The following is a 19,597-nucleotide window of genomic DNA, read 5'->3' as shown; positions in this document are numbered from 1 at the left end:
CCTCATTCTGGGTATTGGAGATGCTGTATTAGATATAGAACATCCGTAATGTTTTTTTCTCCCTAAATTACAAATTTGACTGCCTTTTGTCACGTGTTGTGTACAGATCCAGTGCAATCTCTGTGGTGAAGATTCTCAGGGTGCTGAGGGTGCTGAGGCCTCTCAGAGCCATCAACAGAGCCAAGGGCCTAAAGGTACAACACAACACAAGCGTATATGGAGTAGAGGATGTTTATATACATATACCGGTATATATATATACATACATACATACATACATACATACATATATATACACAATTAAATAGACAAATTCAATTGAAGCAATTATATAGAAAATAGAAAAGGGGAGAACTAGAGACTGGCAGTAACAGATATGAAAATATAAATCATCCAGTAGAGGTATTCCATTCATTGTTATTGTTTTTGTTTGTTTTTAATGACAGCATGTGGTCCAATGCGTGTTTGTGGCCATTAAAACCATCGGGAACATCGTCCTGGTCACCATGCTGCTGAACTTCATGTTTGCCTGTATCGGAGTGCAGCTCTTCAAGGTAACTGTTCAAAGGATGACTCTGTAAAAGTCACATTTCCAGAATAATCTCTGACTAATAAAGAGGCCTTGCTGCTTTAATGTGTCTCTAATCCTAATTCCCTCTCAGGGTAAATTCTACAGCTGCACGGATCCGTCAAAGACGACCGGGGAGGAATGCCAGTAAGGCTTTCACACACCACACAATTCATCCATCAAACATATAAAGCTATTTTAGAGTCACCGTTCTGTGTGTTTGCTCTCAGGGGATACTTCATGAAGCACATGGAGAACTCCCTGCAGGACACAGCGCTGGCTAAGAGAGAGTGGCTCAACAGTGACTTCAACTTTGATAACGTGCTCTACGGCATGCTGGCTCTCTTCACTGTCTCCACGTTTGAGGGATGGCCCAAGTAAGCACAGGATAAATCTTGATTTGATGAGTTGCATTTTTTTTATCCTATCTGTTTTGGGATGTTTTAGAGCCAATATGGCCTTTTTTTAAACCCTCTGAACCCCATTTTGAGACGTGTTTTCTTTGAAAGATCAGCAAAAATACACCATTTATCAAAGAGTACGTGTACATGACACTTGAAAAAAACAAATAATTGCTTTAATCTGACTATAACTGGACAATTGAAGTGCATGTAAACGTGTTAGTCTGACTAATGTCCAGTTCTCCAACTCCGATTGGGACACGCAGATAATGCAATTGGAATTGGATTTTCGCCCCCGGAACAAAAACATCCAAGAAAGCCGGTAGCGTTAGCTGGTCAGTTGCGGCACAAAGTGTTGAACTGAGGTCAACCTGAAAAGGCGCCATATTAACCCGCTGAAACGCCACATATTTCTCACATATTTGGTTTGTACAAGGTGTTGAAAGTTGATTTATGTGTTGAGGAGGAGGACACGTTCCCGTCAGTTATTCAGTTTTCTCTGTTGCATGTAAACTGGGACAAGGACAGAAGTCCTATTAGACGCTAAAATCTATTTTTAAGCATAGCTCGATTAAACTGTGCATGTAAATGCACTGAAAGACAGAAACTGTAAAAACAGGTATGATCTTTGAAATGGGGACTTTCCGACAGTACTTGAACAGTTCACAAGTTACTAAAGTAACAACATTGTTTTTGAATAACTAGATCCTGTTCAAAACGTGAAACTCTGCTCCTCAGCGACACTGTGAAGCCAAGATTGATTCTGCTGAGTCGAACGGTCACTTGACAAATATTCACTGAAAATCTATTTACACAGAGCTGAGAGGAGAGGACAAGAGAGGCTGGAAACATGCAACTAGTTCAATATGTACAGCATGTGGAGACCCACTTGTGGGCACATGGAAAAGTGTTGTGAATATAAAATATATTCCCAAATATTTACTGAAAATCTATTTACACAGAGCTAAGAGGAGAGGACAGGAGAGGCCACAGTGAATAAAATGTAAAAAAAAATATATATATATTTTAAAAGAGCAAAAACGCCTTGGAATGGTTTGTTGGGGTTCAGAGGGTTAATCCACTAAATGATACATTTTATCTGTATAAATTAGCTTTGTGGTCTCTCTGATCTTTTGATCTTTGTCCTGCCAACTTCCACTCATCTCTTAACATCTCTCCATTTGTTCCCAGACTGTTGTACAGAGCCATTGATTCAGACAAAGAAGACATGGGTCCTGTCTTCAACAACCGTGTGGACGTGTCCATCTTCTTCATCATCTACATCATCCTCATCGCCTTCTTCATGATGAACATCTTCGTGGGCTTCGTCATCGTCACCTTCCAGGAGCAGGGAGAGGAAGAGTACAAGGACTGTGAGCTGGACAAGAACCAGGTACACACAGACACCACACTGCAAAAAAAGGTGTGTCTAAAACAAGATAAAAACACTAAATCTGAGGGAAATGATCTTGCTGCATGGACAGATAAAAATAAGCATGTTGAACGCTTAGAATAAGAAATTAACTCTTAAAACAAGATAAATTAAAGCTGCCAGCAGCGATGAACTGGCCCGAGCAGAGTGACCTGATGATTATTTGTTTCTTACCAAGATAAAAAAAAACTGTGTTAGTTAATTTATCATGTTTTAGGAGTTAATTTCTTATTTTAAGCGTTCAACATGCTTATTTCTAGATTTAATAATCTCAATTTAATAAATCTTGTCAAGTGAAATTATCTGTCCATGCAGCAAGATCATTTCCCTCAGATTTACTGTTTTTATCTTATTTTTAGACACACCTTTTTTTTGCAGTGTGTGGCAAGGCTTCCATTCATGACAATGCAAAATTGCATAACTTCATGTATAGAGCAGGGAGTCCAAAAAGAGATATCATTATCACATGTATATTATGTAAAAAAAAAATTTAAATTCAATGTTGATTTGAAATGTAATTTACACTTATGTAATTAACAGTAAAATATTCATGAAAGATGGAAACTGGGTCTAAGCTGGTGTCACAAATTAAAAGGACTGAGAACTATGTTGCTATGACATTTCCAATCAACATTGAATTAAAACAAACGGTACATAATATACATGTGATAATGATATCTCTTTTTGGACTCCCTGCTCCATACATGAAGTTATGCAATTTTGCATTGTCATGAATGGAAGCTTTGCCATACACTGCAAAAAAAGGTGTGTCTAAAAACAAGATAAAAACACTAAATCTGAGGTAAATTATCTGTCCATGCAGGAAGATAATTTCCCTCAGATTTAGTGTTTTCATCTTGTTTTTAGACACACCTTTTTTGCTGTGTGAAGACAGAAAGAAATATAAAACATGTATAACTCAAATGATTCTTCTCCCCTCAGCGTCAGTGTGTGCAGTACGCCCTGAAGGCTCGACCTCTCAGATGCTACATCCCCAAAAACCCGTACCAGTACCGAGTGTGGTACATCGTCACCTCCTGCTACTTTGAATACCTCATGTTCTTCCTCATTATGCTCAACACCTTGTGTCTGGGGATGCAGGTACGTCAGCTAAGGTCATGTTGCAACCGAAAAATGTTACAGATTGTATCAGGGCTCAGAGACGATATTGAAAGTCTTTTGATGTGGGTGAAGTTATTTCTGAGCCAAAATTAGAATTCATTTAATCAATGAGAAAAGTGAAAACTTTGATGCTGCATTTTAAATATGGGGCACTAAAACTTTCCAGCAAAATCCCAGACTAATTAATATTAGGGTGGATTAAGAGCATATTAATGCAGGGTGCCCTACATAAATCTTCTGTAAAATAATTTCCGAAACTTTTTTTGATATAACTGTGGTAAGGATGATTTTTAAAGGTATACTGTGCAGGATTTTTAAGACTCAAACAAAAGTTATCCTCTGAATCATCACTCATGACCCACTAGAAGTCAGATGTCTGTAGCCGTGTTTGCATTAAAGTCAAAGTGAACTTTGAAGGATAATTTTATTAGATGTTTTTTTCTTTTTTTAACAGCACTGTAACCAGTCGGACCATGTGACCAAGCTGTCGGACATGCTGAACCTGATCTTCACCGTGCTCTTCACTGTGGAGATGATTCTCAAGCTCATGGCCTTCAAAGCGAGGGTAAAATATCAAGTCTCTAACCTTATTAACATATTCATATGGTGGGTTTTTTATGCTACAATTCATAGCCTGAACAACATAAGTAACTCCATGGCTGAGCAACAACCGGTGTTGTGAGTGTATCAGTAACCATTTATAGACAGCCAGGGTTTCACACATCACATACCATTAGTTGGTAAAGCGGTCACTGATCGGAAGGTCGATGGTTCGATCCCCAACCATGGCAGCCTAAATGTCAACGTATCCTATTAAAAGTCTGAGAATATACATAGAGGATTTTAACCAAAGGTTTTAATATATATTCTCAGGGTATAATATATATTCTCAGGTTTCTATATCTATTCTCAGACTTTTAATATATATTCTCTGGTTTCTCTATATATTCTCAGGCTTTTGATATATATTCTCAGGTTTCAATATATATTCTCAGACTTTTAATATATATTCTCAGACTTTTGATATATATTCTCAGGTTTCAATATATATTCTCAGACTTTTAATATATATTCTCAGACTTTTGATATATATTCTCAGGTTTCTATATATATTCTCAGACTTTTATTATATATTCTCTGGTTTCTCTATATATTCTCAGACTTTTAATATATATTCTCATAAATAAATAATTAGGCTGTAACAATGTGAGCACACTATAACATCCCAGCAAATACTATTGTATGTTTCACAAGGCCTATTAGTATTTTATCTGGATAAATAAAAGTTAAATAAAGATGGGATTTGTACTGCTACACAGATTTTTGCCTGATAATGAAGGTAAAGACGCTGCTGAATACGTTGATTCACTATTTAATTTAGACTCCAAACACGAGGATTCCTTCAGTCGATGCTACGAAACTAGTAGCAACATTTCATCTGGTTTATTAATCGCTCACTGTGTGTTTGTTTGTTTCTGTGTGTGCAGGGCTACTTTGGAGACCCCTGGAACGTCTTTGACTTCATCATCGTCATCGGCAGCGTGGTTGACGTCATCCTGAGCGAAGTCGATGTGAGTAAAAGCGACAGAGCTGTTCTAATGTTTTCCACAGACTTCAGATTCTGATCGTAGGGGCTTAATGAGACATTCCCAGTCAATAGAGTGATTAGACTTGAAATGTATTGATCCAATGCTCCGACACAGAAGCATATAAACAGCTGATTGGTGCCAGCAGAACTAGCTGACAGGACGTGGTCAGTACTGCTGTTGGCCACCACAACATTACCATTCCCATCACCAAGCCACCAAACTCTCCATTATTCCCACAGTTATACACTACAGTGATTGTGTGTTTTCTGAGCACTGAGCACAAAGTGAACACTGTAAAAAGGTCTAAAAACAAGATAAAAACACTAAATCTGAGGGAAATGATCTTGCTGCATGGACAGATAATTTCACTTGACAAGATTTCTTAGATTAAGATTATTAAATCTAGAAATAAGCATGTTGAATGCTTGAAAAAAAGGAATTAACTCTTTTTTTGTTGTCAAAAAGTGTAAAATGTATTCTTATATGTGAAAGAAGAGATTTTAAAAAGTAAACACAGTTTCACAAACAGTCAATTCCATCTTTTTAATCAATTATTGCATTGACTTTCTTTAATTTCTTCATCTCAACTTTAAAAAGTCTTTTCACCTTTTTTTGTAATCATCTTTTCTTTTTTCTTTTTCTTTTTTTCTTATTTATTTATTTATTATTTTATTTCCCACATAAAGCACTCACGTGACAAACCACAGAAAAGGGGAAAAAATAAACAAATAGCACAGCACGCAGACAAGGAATATACCAACAATAAAATAAATTAATAAATTAAATCAAATTAAATTAAAATAAAATAAATTAATTTATTTTAAGAAATTAACTCTTAAAACATGATAAATTATCTAACACTTCTAAATCTAAAGTTTTTTTTTTATCTTGGTAATAAATAAATAATTTGCAGTGCACTCTGCTAATTAATCAATTTTAAATTATCTTATGGCATGCCGTTCAGGAAATTATTATATATATGGATTCAAAACCAGAGAATATATATATATATATATATATATATATATATATATATATATATATATATATATATATATATATATATATATATATATTCATATATATATATATATATATATATATATATATTATATGGAATAATATATTTTTTATTTTTTTCTATATATATATATATATATATAGAAACCTGAGAACTTTAGATTTAGAAGTGTTAGATAATTTATCTTGTTTTAAGAGTTAATTTCGTATTTTAAGTGTTCAACATGCTTATTTCTAGATTTAATAATCTTAATTTAATATTTAGATTTAATAATCTTAATTTAATAAATCTTGTCAAGGTAAATTATCTGTCCATGCAGCAAGATCATTTCCCTCAGATTTACTGTTTTTATCTTGTTTTTTTACACCTTTTTTGCAGTGAAGAATTTAGTGGGTCTGCTACACAAACACTATGTTTTTCTGGCCTGTTTCACTGCATTGTCCTCACCTTTTTTATCCACAACAAAACACAAGCTTGTAGCAGTTTTTCCATCAAGTTTCACCTCCTCACCTGTTTCTTCTTCCATCTCTCCTCTCCTTTTTTTGTTATTTTCCCTCTTAATCCCTCTGCACCTCACTCCACATCTGTCTATCCTCCACAGAGCGCCCTGGCCGCCAGTGGAGGCCTGTACTGTCTCCATGGCTGCGCTGTAAATATCTCCACTGCACCGCTGCATGAGCCTGAGCCTGCTGTGTGAGCACCGCACTATGTTCTCTACTAAACTCTAGTTCTGTGTCTGTGTTTCTACTGTGTGTCTAATCTGACAGAGCAGCTGTAAGATGAGACCTCGAGGTGTTTGATGTCTTGTGTTTGAATACGTTAAACTCGACAGGACTTGACACAGAAACTATTAATGATGGCTGGATTGTCTGAAAACTTTTAATATTTTGACAAAGTGTGTATGAAGAGTTTATTTCGCATGAGTTCAAAGTTTCTATTTATCAATTTTTTTTACTTTTTTTTGACATGACAGGAGGGGGGGGGTCTTCAGTTTTTGAACATACTGTTTTTTGTTTTGTTTTTGTTTTGTTTTGTTTTGTTTTGTTTTGTTTTGTTTTGTTTTGTTTTGTTTTGTTTTGTTTTGTTTTGTTTTGTTTTGTTTTGTTTTGTTTCTTACCATAATGAATGAATGCTGTTCATTTCATACCGACATTTTTGGGATATTTTGGACAGATTACACTACATGCTTTTTTTTTTTTTTACTTTTTTCGACATACTATACTATGGCTTTTTCAAAAATTCTGACATACTATAATATGTAGTATAGTATATTATACTATGGTGTTTTTTATCCAAAAATTGAAGAAGAAAAAAAAACACATTTTAAATCATTTTTGGCATTCCTGGACAAAATAAACTACGACAATTTTTTATTTTTTATTTTCAACACACTTCACAGTGTTTTTATTTTTTGTGTTTTTTCATTTTTGGACAATCTACATATTTATTTGTTTTGGACATGCCATTATGTTACCATGATAAACATGCTATACCACACTGTTCTTTGGCATTTTTGGACAAACTACACTATGACCGTTCTTTGACTTTTTTTTCAATATGCTAAGGGTTTTTTTGTGTGTGTTTATTTCCCCCAATTTTATGGAGATACTATAATACGGTGGTTGTGTATATATAGTTTATTGTGCATGAGTTAGAAGTTGCAGTTGTTCTTCTAGTTTTAAGCAACTAAGAACTGGAGACTTTGTAATTCCTGAAAGGGGACTTAATATGCTTTTCTTTATTTGCTGTCATATATAGATGTATAATTATGTAATATTGTCAGAATCAGAATCAGAAGCCTTTATTGTCATTGCACAGAGTAACAAGAACTAGTACAACAAGGGCAGCATTACGTGGCTTTGGACAACTGTCACTGTTTTCTGTGTATCTCGATAAACCAGAGCAATGCCTCATCCAATCAGCAAAAGACCTGTTATCAAGGTTCCGAATAGATAAAGATCTTCAATATCCTCAACAGAAAGAGACGCGACCTCTCCCAGGCGTCCATCGTGTAGCCAACTGTTAAGGTCCCGGCAGGGCAGGTGGGCTCCCCCGAACACAGGCTTCTCATCGAGAAAATGGTGTCAATTGAGTTGAGACCAGTTGATCAAATCCATGTTTTTTTAGTTTGGAGGGCAGTGTAGAGAAAGTCTTCTAAAGTATGAGACAGAAGACAAGATGAGACAAGAGGAGCGAGAGAAGAAGTATCGTAGGGTTGTCACAATACTAAAATGTTCAACTCGATATCGATACTCAAGAAAATATTCAATACTCGATACCATTTTCGATACCACAAAGATAAAAACAAAGACCCCAAAATTTAACAGAAATATTTTTATTAACAAGAAAAATGCAACATGTAAAGATTAACAGAACCACAGGTTAAATATTTATAATAAAAAACAGTTGTGCTAAAAGAAACTGCAACTATGATAACAAGCTTCAGATACTCGATACTTTTGAAAATGAGCATCGTATCCGGATACAACGTTTTAGTATCGATACTTTTGACAACCTTAATCGTAACGGTAACCTCAGGTTTCCGACCGTTTTGAACACTCAACTGTTTTTTATTCGCTCGATTTCAGTTCCTATTCCTGCTGGAACATGTACGAATGTGTAGTTTTCTGGTTTAGAAGCTTTTATTGGTGATTTTTTTTTTTCACAATTCAAATAGCTCCTCCAATCAGAGCAGATTGGGCTCCTTCAGGCTTAAAGAAAAGTATTTTTTTAACATTAAAATATTAGGTTTTAGTGAAACCCAAAATACAGGTATAAACCCGGAAAAGCAGCATAATAGGTCCCCTTAAACGGTGGAAACTTTCTTACATTAACCCTAATCTGTGGTTGTAAATCATAACTTATTTAACAGGTCAGTGCTATGTCTGCTATGTGCCTCTCATTAATGATATTTAACTTCTATAAAAACATAACTCATGTATCTACAGTATGTCATCTTTTCATCTACTTTGTGCAGGAAACAAATCCCATGCAAGCGATCGCGGTAAGCCTAAACTTCCCCTCTAGTTGATACCAGAAATATAATGATAGCTTCTGTTAAGTTTTCATTTCCCTTAAATCCTGTGGTTCTTCTTGTTTGTAGGCATCTGAAAATGCTTCAGTTTCCATCACGTTCTTCCGACTCTTCCGTGTGATGCGTCTGGTGAAGCTGCTGAACCGCTCGGAGGGCATCAGGAACCTGCTGTGGACCTTCATCAAGTCCTTCCAGGTCTGTCACACTGCAGCCATCATCATCATCATCTTCTGTTTTTATCTCCTCTTTTAACATGTTTTTAATGGGCTCTTTGTTTGTGTTTGTGTCTCCAGGCTCTCCCTCATGTAGCTTTGCTCATCATTATGCTCTTCTTTATCTACGCTGTCATCGGGATGCAGGTACTCACCACATGAAAACTTCTTTAGATTATTAATATTATTCTCATTAACCCTCTGAACCCCAAGACGTTTCAGGTTGTTGTTTGCTTTTCTCTTGGCCTTGTATTTCATTGCAATATACAAATCCTGCAGCTCTATAGAATCAGCACAATCATGGCTAGAAGCAGTAACTCAGAAATGTTGGTTTTTGCAAAATAACACAGTTATAATTTACATTTAGTCATTTAGCAGACGCTTTTATCCAAAGTGACTTACAGGAAAAAAGGGGAACAATCAAGGTATAGTGCAATAAATAATGACATAAATCACAAAGTAAAGAAAAAAACCTAAGTTGAATTTCTCTGATAAATTATTTTCTAAAAGATGGAAAGAAATTGATTTTATATATAAAACATGTGCCCACCAGTGCAAGGTTATTATAGTTAACGAAAACTAACAAAACAACAAAAACTAGAATTGCAAAAACATTTTTGTTAACTGAAATAAAAACAGAAACGAGAGTTTTAAAAAAAACGATAACTAACTGAAACTGTATTTTGTGGTTACAAAACTAACTAAAACTAACTAAAATTATAGTGAAAATGTCCTTCGTTTTCGTCTTTGTCAACTTTTTTCATACGTAAACCTTTTTGGTTGATATTAAATCTATTTCATCTATCTGGTTTTATGACTTAATAAACTTATTGGGGCTGAGATGGATCAGACAAAGGAAATAAAGGCAACATTTATTGTGACCTTATTGAATCTGGCACCCAACAAATACTCCATTACAAAAAAACTAAAACTAAGCATTTTCCAAAAAATAAAAACTAATTTAAACTAGCAAACTCACTCTAAAAACTCATTAAAACTAACTGAATTTGAAAACAAAAATTGACAACGAAACTAAAACTAATGAAAATTATTATACTATAAAAAACTATTATAACCTTGCTTATCACAATTTTAAGCTTTGTCTTAGTTACCTTTACTAACTGAAACTTTTGTGCCTTTGATCCATTCATGGACTGTCGGTCAAGTCAAATTCTGACAAAAATGCCTGTTTTTATATTTTCTTTTTATGATAAACGGTGTATGTTTGGTGATCTTTCAAAGAAAACATACGTTTCAAGAGTTCAGAGGCTTAAGGCGAGTTTCTGTATTTTTCTCTGATTTTGACTGGATGTTTTAACAACCCTTCAGATCTTTGGAAAGGTGGCCTTAGTGGATGGCACACAAGTCAACCGCAACAACAACTTCCAGACATTCCCTCAGGCTGTTCTCATGTTATTCCGGTGAGTGTGAGAGCTGCGATCGTTGGTTAGAAGCTGCAAAAACAGAGCGGAGATGTCACAGTTGTTTCCGTCTCCAGGTGTGCTACTGGAGAGGCTTGGCAGGAGGTCATGATGGCGTCCATGTACGGGAAGAAATGTGACCCCAAGTCTGACTTCCTGCCAGGAGAGGAGTACACCTGCGGGTCCAACTTTGCTGTTTTCTACTTCCTCAGCTTCTACTGTATCTGCGCCTTCCTGGTGAGCTCAAATATTTGTCTTTTAGCTGCATTTGTAGCTGTTGTTATGTTTTATTCAACAATCATTTTCTTTGCCTCAAAAAGTTAAAACTTTGTGAATAAGTGTCTTTTTTTCCTCCCTACTTCAGATCCTCAACCTGTTTGTAGCCGTCATCATGGACAACTTTGACTACCTGACCCGGGACTGGTCTCTTCTTGGTCCACATCACCTGGACGAGTTCAAGAAGATCTGGGCTGAATACGACCCTGAAGCCACGTGAGCCTGAATGTTCAGAAATCTAGAAATAAACATGTTGAACACTTTAAATAAGAAATTAACTCTAACTCAACTACCTACACTTCTGAATCTTAAATTGTTTATTTTAATCTTGGTAAGAAACAAATAATCATCAGGTCACTCTGCTCGGGCCAGTTCATCACTGCTGGCAGCTTTAATTTATCTTGTTTTAAGAGTTAATTTCTTATTTTAAGTGTTCAACATGCTTATTTCTAGATTTAATAATCTTAATTTAAGAAATCTTGTCAAGGTAAATTATCTGTCCATGCAGCAAGATCATTTCCCTCAGATTTAGTGTTTTTTTTGCAGTGTGCTCATAACATATAGGCCAGATAATAATGATAAGACGTTCCTGTGATCTAACAGGGGGAGAATTAAACATCTGGACGTGGTGACGCTGCTGCGACGTCTCCAGCCTCCGCTGGGCTTCGGCAAGTTCTGTCCTCATCGTGCTGCTTGCAAAGTACGTACAGTACAAGACCATGTTGGGCCTAAAATATATATACATTTATATATATATATATATATATATATATAACTCATCCAATTTATCAGTACTGCAAAAACTGAAATCTTAGTAAGACGAAATATCTTAGATCAGGGGTCTCAAACTCAAATTACCTGGGGGCTGCTGTAGGCAGTATCAAAATGACCAAAAAAAGACACAAAATGACAAAAAAGACACAAAATGAATGAAAAAAATACACAGAATTACCAAAAAAGACACACAATTATTTAAAAAAGACACAAAATGACCCAAAAAGACACAAAATTATGAAAAAAAGACACAGAATGACCCAAAAAAGACACAAAATGACCAAAAAAATATACAAAATCACTAAAAAAGACACAAAATTATTTAAAAAAAGACACAAAATGATTATAAATAAAGAAAAAATTACCAAAAAAGACACAAAATTATTAAAAAAAGACAAAATTATTATTTTTTTAAAGTAATTAAAGGGACCTTCCACACACAACACGGTAAAGTGCCATTCATATAAAACTCACATTAAACTTTCATATCAAGGTAGGGGCCACAAAATATCGTCACAAGGGCCGCAATTGGCCCGCGGGCCGTGAGTTTGAGACCCATGCTCTAGTTCTTAAAAAAAGGTATTGTATTTTCTTGTTTCGTGCCCAAATTCTCAAATGTTCCTGTCTGCAGCGTTTGGTGGGTATGAACATGCCTCTCAACAGCGACGGCACCGTCACTTTCAACGCCACGCTGTTCGCTCTGGTCAGGACGGCGCTCAAGATCAAAACAGAAGGTGCACAGCATCATAAAGTGTTATAAAGCATCTTAAAGTGTCATAAAGCATCATAAAGTGTTATAAAGCATCTTAAAGTGTCATAAAGCATCATAAAGTGTATGTTCTGTGCTCCAACGTGATGTAGATAGCGTCCTTGAAATGTTCTCTGGATTCCTCTGAACAGGTAACTTTGAGCAGGCCAACGAGGAGCTGAGAGCCATCATCAAGTCCATCTGGAAACGCACCAGTATGAAACTGTTGGACCAGGTCATCCCACCAATAGGAGGTCAGTATGTTGACATGATTACATTGACATAATATTCTATCATTTCACACAGTGACAGCAGGCTGACTTGTGTGGTTGCAGATGACGAGGTGACTGTGGGGAAGTTCTACTCCACCTTCCTGCTCCAGGATCATTTCCGTAAGTTCTTGAAGCGTCAGGAGGAATACTACGGCTACCGGCCCAGCAAGAAGAGCGCCTCGGGCCCCGAGATCCAGGTGAGCAGCGGTCATAACCTCAGGATTATAATGTTAGAGGTGACAGACCTTTTTTGGCATTTTAGGACAAACTACACAATGACTGTCCTTTCGCTTTTTTCATCATATTATACTACTTCGTGTTTTCCGTGTTTACATAATATGGCTATTTTTTGGTATTTTGGATATACTGAAGTATGACTTTATTTCACAAAATTTGACGACATATGATTTTTTTCGTGCAATTTTGCTGACTATGTTTTTTAGGAGATTTGATGAGATACCTACTATGTATTGTACTAATGGGTTTTTTTTAAGTGACACTATAGTATGTTGAAAAGTATCAAATTTTTAAATGCCTAAACGTGCTAAAAATCATATAGTTATAGTCTCTTGATACATGGAGTAGAATAGTTTGTCCAAAAATGGCCGGCGATCAATAGCCTGCTAGCATTAGCGGGTTCACATCATTCATTTATTTGATTTGTTTAACTGCAATGTGATTGATACGAGCTAGTGGGCTAACGCTATATCACGTTATAACATGAAAATATCATAATTTTAAGTGTCCTCTGGAAACACTTCTGTTGTGTTGTGACCTATTTGCAGCTCTTTTTCTTATTGTGTTGTGGTCTTTCAGAATGAGAAGCCTTTATTGTCATTGCACAGAGAAACAAGTACTAGTACAATGAAATGTGCCATCAACCCGTCCAAAACGTATAAAACACACATATAATATGATAGAGGTGAACAGGACAGGAAGACAGAGATGAAGAAAAAAGAAATACAGCACAACGTGAGGAGAGGAAAGGAGGCGCGTTTTCTAAATGCTGCGTTGTGTTGTCAAATTGATGAAGATGTTTTCTCAGTTTTGTTGTGTTTTGTGTTTTCTTAAGTAGCAGCGCTGTGAGCTCTCAGGGCCACCTTAATGTTAATTAATGTCCAAAAAAACAAATAAAAAAACAACAATACTATAGTTTGTTACCATATTATTCTGTGACTTTTTAATGACATCTTTCATGTCATACTATAATATGACATCTTGTGATATTTTTTATTTAACTTGCTGCCATGTGACTTTTGCTCTCCGATCCTTCATGTTTGTCCAGGCGGGCCTGAGGAGTATTGACGAGGAGGCGGCTCCAGAGATGCACAGGGCCATCTCAGGAGACCTGCAGAATGAGGAGGAGATGGACCGAGCCATGGAGGAGGCTGGAGAAGAAGGCATCTACCACGTGAGGGACAAATAAACAAAAACTAAAACACAGACATAATTAAGAATAATCCGTGTATCATTCGTTCTTTCCATTTTCAATTGGCAATCAAAAATCAGATAATGAAAAATTGACTGGTTATTTTGTTATTTGTTTTTTTATTATAACACAAAAAACAAAACAAAATGCTTGTTTTCTCATATTTCAATATTAGGCTCAGATCAAATATACAAAATGTAAAAAAACGGGCACCAGGACTGAATTTGATTTTAATCAAATAACAACAATAATAATATATAATGTAGTGCGCCTGTATTGTGATATTTATGGTAAATTAATTGAGAGTGCTCAGAGCGAGCTGACATGAAGGATAAACACTTTACTGTCATTTTTTTCTCACTTTTTTTCAGCACAAAACTGTTTCCCGTAGAGAGGAGATGAAGTATTTAACTTAACCATGTGAAATAATTAAATTGCGTCGCACCAAAAATGTATTTGTTGTGTCAACGTTAAGTTTGGCGTGAGTAAAGTGTTACACAACCAGGCCCAAATACCAGATAAATATGGAAATAAGATTAATTGCATAATATTCACAGAATTGTTCACTGTGGATTTTTTTTACAAGTAAAACACCTTTTGATAGGATATAGACTGAACAGTAAAATATTACAGTCAAACTTCCGGGTCACGTAAACCCGACCAATTAAATATTAAAATCAAATTCAGTCCTGGTGCCTGTTTTTCCGTTTCGTATTTTTGATCTGAGCCTAATATTGAAATATGAAAAAACAAGCATTTTTTTTTCGTTTTTTGTGTTATAATAAAAAACAAATAACAAAATAACCAGTCAATTTTTCATTACTTGATTTTTGATTGCCAGTTGAAAATGGAAAGAACAAATAATACACAGATTATTAAGTATGACTGGTCAGCTCACTGATCTGTGTGTATTGTCTCTGTGTTCCAGCGTACTCACGGTCTGTTCGGTAACCCGGTGGAGTCGTTCTCTGCGGAGCCCGTCAGCTCTCAGTCCCAGCAGATGACCCAGCAGAGACCTCTCATCTTCTCAGAGAGTCAGCCGGAGTCGCCTCCAAACTCTGCTGCCTTGACGCCCACCACCGAGTTCTTCCCCACAACCGCACAAAAAACCAACACCAACAACAACGCCTTCGCAGAGTGAGTACCAAACACCACACAGTCTATCAGGAGGGGAGATCAGGGAGAACATGTCTGATGGACCACACTTTTTCTTTTCTTCTCTTCCAGATTTTCCTTTGATAGAGAAGGAAGTCCAGAAGAGTTTTATAATCCCAGTGAGGATTCAGAGCCAGGTAAGACTTTAAAGCTGAAAATAAGACTGTAAGCTGTGATAAGCGATTCGATTTGCATCTAGATACACAGGTAACAATTCGATTAAAAAACGATATACTTTTATTACAAATCAATTAGATTTGAGTGTAAGAACGATACAATTTTATTTGATTCCACGGTTATATTTTATTTATCTTCTGATTCACCATGTATCTTTTTTATTGTGGGTCTGAACAACAAAAAGACCACAAACATCTACATTTATAATAATGTAAAGAAAAATCAAGTTCAGATCAGCAGTTAAGTATAATTAATTAATTGCGTTTTTCTTTTATTCTCTCTTGTTTAGGCAACGCTCGCTCCTGGATTGTGAGAACAGACAAAACACAGGTAATATTTCATCTTCGATTCAGATCATCTCATCCAGAATAAATGATGATGACGTATATATAAATATATATGCATATCTTTTCTTTGCAGTTCCCTTATGAGCCTGACTACGGAGACTGTGAGAGTCAGAGCTCCCGTACAGCAGCCGACCAGCTCGTCAGTGAGGTCAGTGACAAACACTGTACACTTCTTTAATCACACACTAATAAGAACCTCTAAAATGTACAGTTACACTGTAACCTTGGAGACCATCTCTCCACTCTGTTATATATTGTGCAGGGTAGCTTAAGAGATAGTCTCGAGACAATAGAGAAAGTAAAGTTAAAAAAAACAAACAGCTAAACAGCCAACATAATTGGAAAAAGAAGTGATGATGGCATTTCATGCAAACAAATGCTTCCATTCACATGATGAGTATCAAATTAATTAGAAAAAAACAGGATCAAATGAGTGAAGGGCAGATTCTTCAGTTATTGCTCTTTACAAACCAAATATGTTTCAAATTCAGTGTTTTAGATTATCACATCAGTAGTCAGTGTAAGGAAAAACTATTCATTATAGCTGAATTAAAGCTTAAATATCACATTTTAATTTCTGTATAATATGGTGAGTTTCTTTGTATTTTCATTATATACTATTACCATGCTATATTTGGATGCATTGTTGGAAAAACTACAGTACAAATGTTATTTTTTACTTTACTATTAAAGTGCTGTTTTACAGAGTTTTTTTTTTTTTTTTTTTTTGGACATACTATAATATGGATTTTTTTTGTCATTTTTGGACAAAGTACAGTATGATCCTTTCTTGACATACTATGGCATTTTTTGTTGCAATTTTTGCAGTTATTATAATATGGTGTTTTTTTAATGATTTTTGGACATAATATAATGTTGTATTTTTTTTAATTAACATACTATACAATTAACATGCAATTTTGTGCCATTTTTGTGCAATTTTTTGGATAAACTACATTATATTATGATATGACTTTTTTATTTTTATTATCTTTATCCACATACTATACTATGTTTTGTTTTTCAATATATTTTTGGACATACTATTACCATCATCAACATGATATTCTATGCATTTTTTTGTGGCAATTTTAGGGAATTTGTGGATAAACCAACTATGACTATTTATTTGACTTTTTTGGACATGCTATACTATTACCATGATCAATGTGCTATTTTACTGCGTTTTGGGGCCTTTTTGAAGAATCTAAACTATGACGGACTGGACTTTTTTCCTTAGATATCACATTTTAATTTCTGTTGAGACTGTGCTTAAGAAGAAGAGTCTGCATACCTTCATCTGCAGGGTTCAATAAAGTTATGAAGAACATTATTCAAACTGTGAAGAATTAAATTGCTTATAAAGAACATTAAACCTCAGTTGTGGGTTCCTTCTCTTCCCCTCCAGGCTCTGGTTCATGGCGGTCTGTCGGAGCTGGCCCAGGACCCAAACTTCGTCTCTGCGGCTAAGACGGAGATGGCCGACGCCATGCACACCACTCTGCACGACATGGAGAGCGTGGCTCAGGCCATCCTCAGCGAGCGCAAGGCCACGGTGAAGAAGAGGCGTCCCGTCCCCGTCCCTCCTCCTGCTCTTAATGTGGCGGTGCAGGAAACAGGGCAGCCAGACCCGGCTGTCAGGAGGAAGAAACGCCCGATCCCCTCCATCCCCTCCGCTAAGGAGGCCGACTCCAAAGTTTAGAGGATGTCTCTTGACTTTATCTTGTGATTTTTTTACACTTGTGCACAGGTGGCTCCACCTCACCTCACTTTACCAAGCAAGTCTGTATCTAGTAGACATAAAGGCTGGTTGGCTCAGGTTCAATATACTGTCAAGTGTGGTTAAAACTTAACCAAAGAGAAACAATATATCTGATGATGGAACATCTTAATTTTCAGATTTATTGAAAAGTAATAAAAATACGAACTTATCTCAGAGCGAACAGATTGACGCACTTCTTTCTTTGTAGCGTTTGATGAGTTTATCCATTCCATATGACTTATGGGACAACCATGTGATGTAAGAGAGCTCAGTGTCTTACTGCAGCCTCACAGAGGGACAGACGGACGGAGGATAGTGACTGAAGGACTGACTCACTGAGGAGAAGTGAGGACAGTAGGAAAGGACTCCACTTTGGAGAGAATTAAGACTGAGTTTGTGCATCCAGGCCCAGAAAAGTTCAACTATTTAGTTCAGACTTTTTTAAAAAGGGCTCCGGTGCTACTGTGACAATGCAAGTTAAAACATTTTTCTGTTGAAGCAGCATCCTCTAGGACAGTGATTCCCAACCTTTTTCTTGAGGGACCCACAATTTTACCATTGTAAACTTTGGTGCTAGTAGCTACTAGCTTGTAGCTACTAGCTCGTAGCTAGTAGCTACTAGCTTGTAGCTACTAGCTTGTAGCTACTAGCTTGTAGCTACTAGCTAGCTGAGTTTTCGCTGTGACACATATCTTTGTAATCAGCGTAGTTTCTGCTTTCACGGGACACCAAGTTTGTGTGGACATTCGGTTTTAAGAGGTTAAATTTACACTTATATCAGGGGTGGGCAACTGGAGGCCCGGGGCCCTTACTTGAAGTGGCCCTCAGTACAACTACATGCATTTGAGCATGAAATCTTAAAAGTGCAGTGTAAAAATGCACAAAATTACTTTCATTTTACCAATTAATGTTAGTCTGCTTTTTTCTTGCACTGATAAAAAGAAAAAAATCACAGTAAGTGGTTATTTTTTATTTGCTTCAAACCTTTTGTATTCCTATTTATACTGTTAAACATGCATTTGAGCATGAAATATGTTAAGTTACTGCACTGTAAACCTATTTAAAATTGCAGTTCCATCATATCTGGTTAAGTGCACGGTCCTATATGTGGCCCTGTGGTAGTGTCCATGAAAAATTGTGGCCCCCTCCAGCATTTAAGTTGCCCATCCCTGACTTATATGCTAAATTACTTACCTTTGAAAAACGCAGATATTCAAACTTGCATGAATTGCCATGTGTTGTGAGTTTGTAGATTGGCTTTTTTTTTTCTTCAAATGTATAGGTATAGATGTATAAATTCAACCCATTAGATTTATTACACCCCTTAAAAATGGGAATCACTGCTCTAGGACTTGCTGTCTTTTCATTTCTTATCAATGAGTTTTCTCCTGCTCAACACTGTTCTTTATTGCAGTTGGTATCAGCAGTTTTATAGAGGAAACATATTTTTTTATTTTGGACATAGAGGTACATTTCATCTCTATAACGATTATCCAAAGATTTAGCTTTATTAAAGTATTTGTCGAGCAGTCGGTGTGATTTTTTTCAGTCACTCCACTGCTGCCTGTTGTGTTTTTAATTTACATAAATGTGTCGAACCTTTGAGTTAGGGATCACTTCATGTGATCCAGACAGATATTGTATCTTCAGCATACCTGGAGTATGGTGGATTTAGCTTTTCAGCTCACCGGGGCTTAAACACACTTTATTTAGAATTGCATGGGCAAAATTTATTGCACTTGTTTCATGTTTTGTTCCTCGATGCAAACAGAGACGGTCCCTGCAGAGGACTTTATTTCTTCTTCTTTTTTTTTTACATGATCTGATTATCTTCTAATCAGCCTGTGTTTTGCTGTC

At 36.1% G+C, this 19,597-nt stretch overlaps 1 protein-coding gene across 1 annotated transcript in view; it reads left to right on the top strand.

The window, feature by feature from the left end:
* Window positions 1–17,680, top strand: part of LOC131971831 (dihydropyridine-sensitive L-type skeletal muscle calcium channel subunit alpha-1-like) — a 40,451-nt gene extending 22,771 nt beyond the window's left edge. The window contains exons 21-45 of the mRNA XM_059333463.1: window positions 107–194; window positions 447–554; window positions 663–715; window positions 799–945; window positions 2,161–2,362; window positions 3,344–3,502; window positions 3,978–4,088; window positions 5,011–5,094; window positions 6,735–6,782; window positions 9,111–9,137; window positions 9,237–9,362; window positions 9,461–9,526; window positions 10,709–10,800; window positions 10,878–11,037; window positions 11,165–11,292; window positions 11,680–11,776; window positions 12,482–12,584; window positions 12,751–12,852; window positions 12,934–13,067; window positions 14,156–14,281; window positions 15,228–15,436; window positions 15,527–15,591; window positions 15,921–15,961; window positions 16,052–16,126; window positions 17,387–17,680. Of these exons, the coding sequence (XP_059189446.1) occupies window positions 107–194; window positions 447–554; window positions 663–715; window positions 799–945; window positions 2,161–2,362; window positions 3,344–3,502; window positions 3,978–4,088; window positions 5,011–5,094; window positions 6,735–6,782; window positions 9,111–9,137; window positions 9,237–9,362; window positions 9,461–9,526; window positions 10,709–10,800; window positions 10,878–11,037; window positions 11,165–11,292; window positions 11,680–11,776; window positions 12,482–12,584; window positions 12,751–12,852; window positions 12,934–13,067; window positions 14,156–14,281; window positions 15,228–15,436; window positions 15,527–15,591; window positions 15,921–15,961; window positions 16,052–16,126; window positions 17,387–17,680 (2,845 nt within the window). The remainder of the gene's footprint in view (window positions 1–106; window positions 195–446; window positions 555–662; window positions 716–798; window positions 946–2,160; window positions 2,363–3,343; window positions 3,503–3,977; window positions 4,089–5,010; window positions 5,095–6,734; window positions 6,783–9,110; window positions 9,138–9,236; window positions 9,363–9,460; window positions 9,527–10,708; window positions 10,801–10,877; window positions 11,038–11,164; window positions 11,293–11,679; window positions 11,777–12,481; window positions 12,585–12,750; window positions 12,853–12,933; window positions 13,068–14,155; window positions 14,282–15,227; window positions 15,437–15,526; window positions 15,592–15,920; window positions 15,962–16,051; window positions 16,127–17,386) is intronic.
* The last annotated feature ends 1,917 nt before the right edge of the window (window positions 17,681–19,597 follow it).

The sequence above is a fragment of the Centropristis striata genome, chromosome 5 (genome assembly GCF_030273125.1).
Source record: "Centropristis striata isolate RG_2023a ecotype Rhode Island chromosome 5, C.striata_1.0, whole genome shotgun sequence".
NCBI lineage: Eukaryota > Metazoa > Chordata > Actinopteri > Perciformes > Serranidae > Centropristis > Centropristis striata.
Note: the sequence above shows the minus strand (reverse complement) of the source record. Positions and strands in the feature narration are given on the sequence as shown.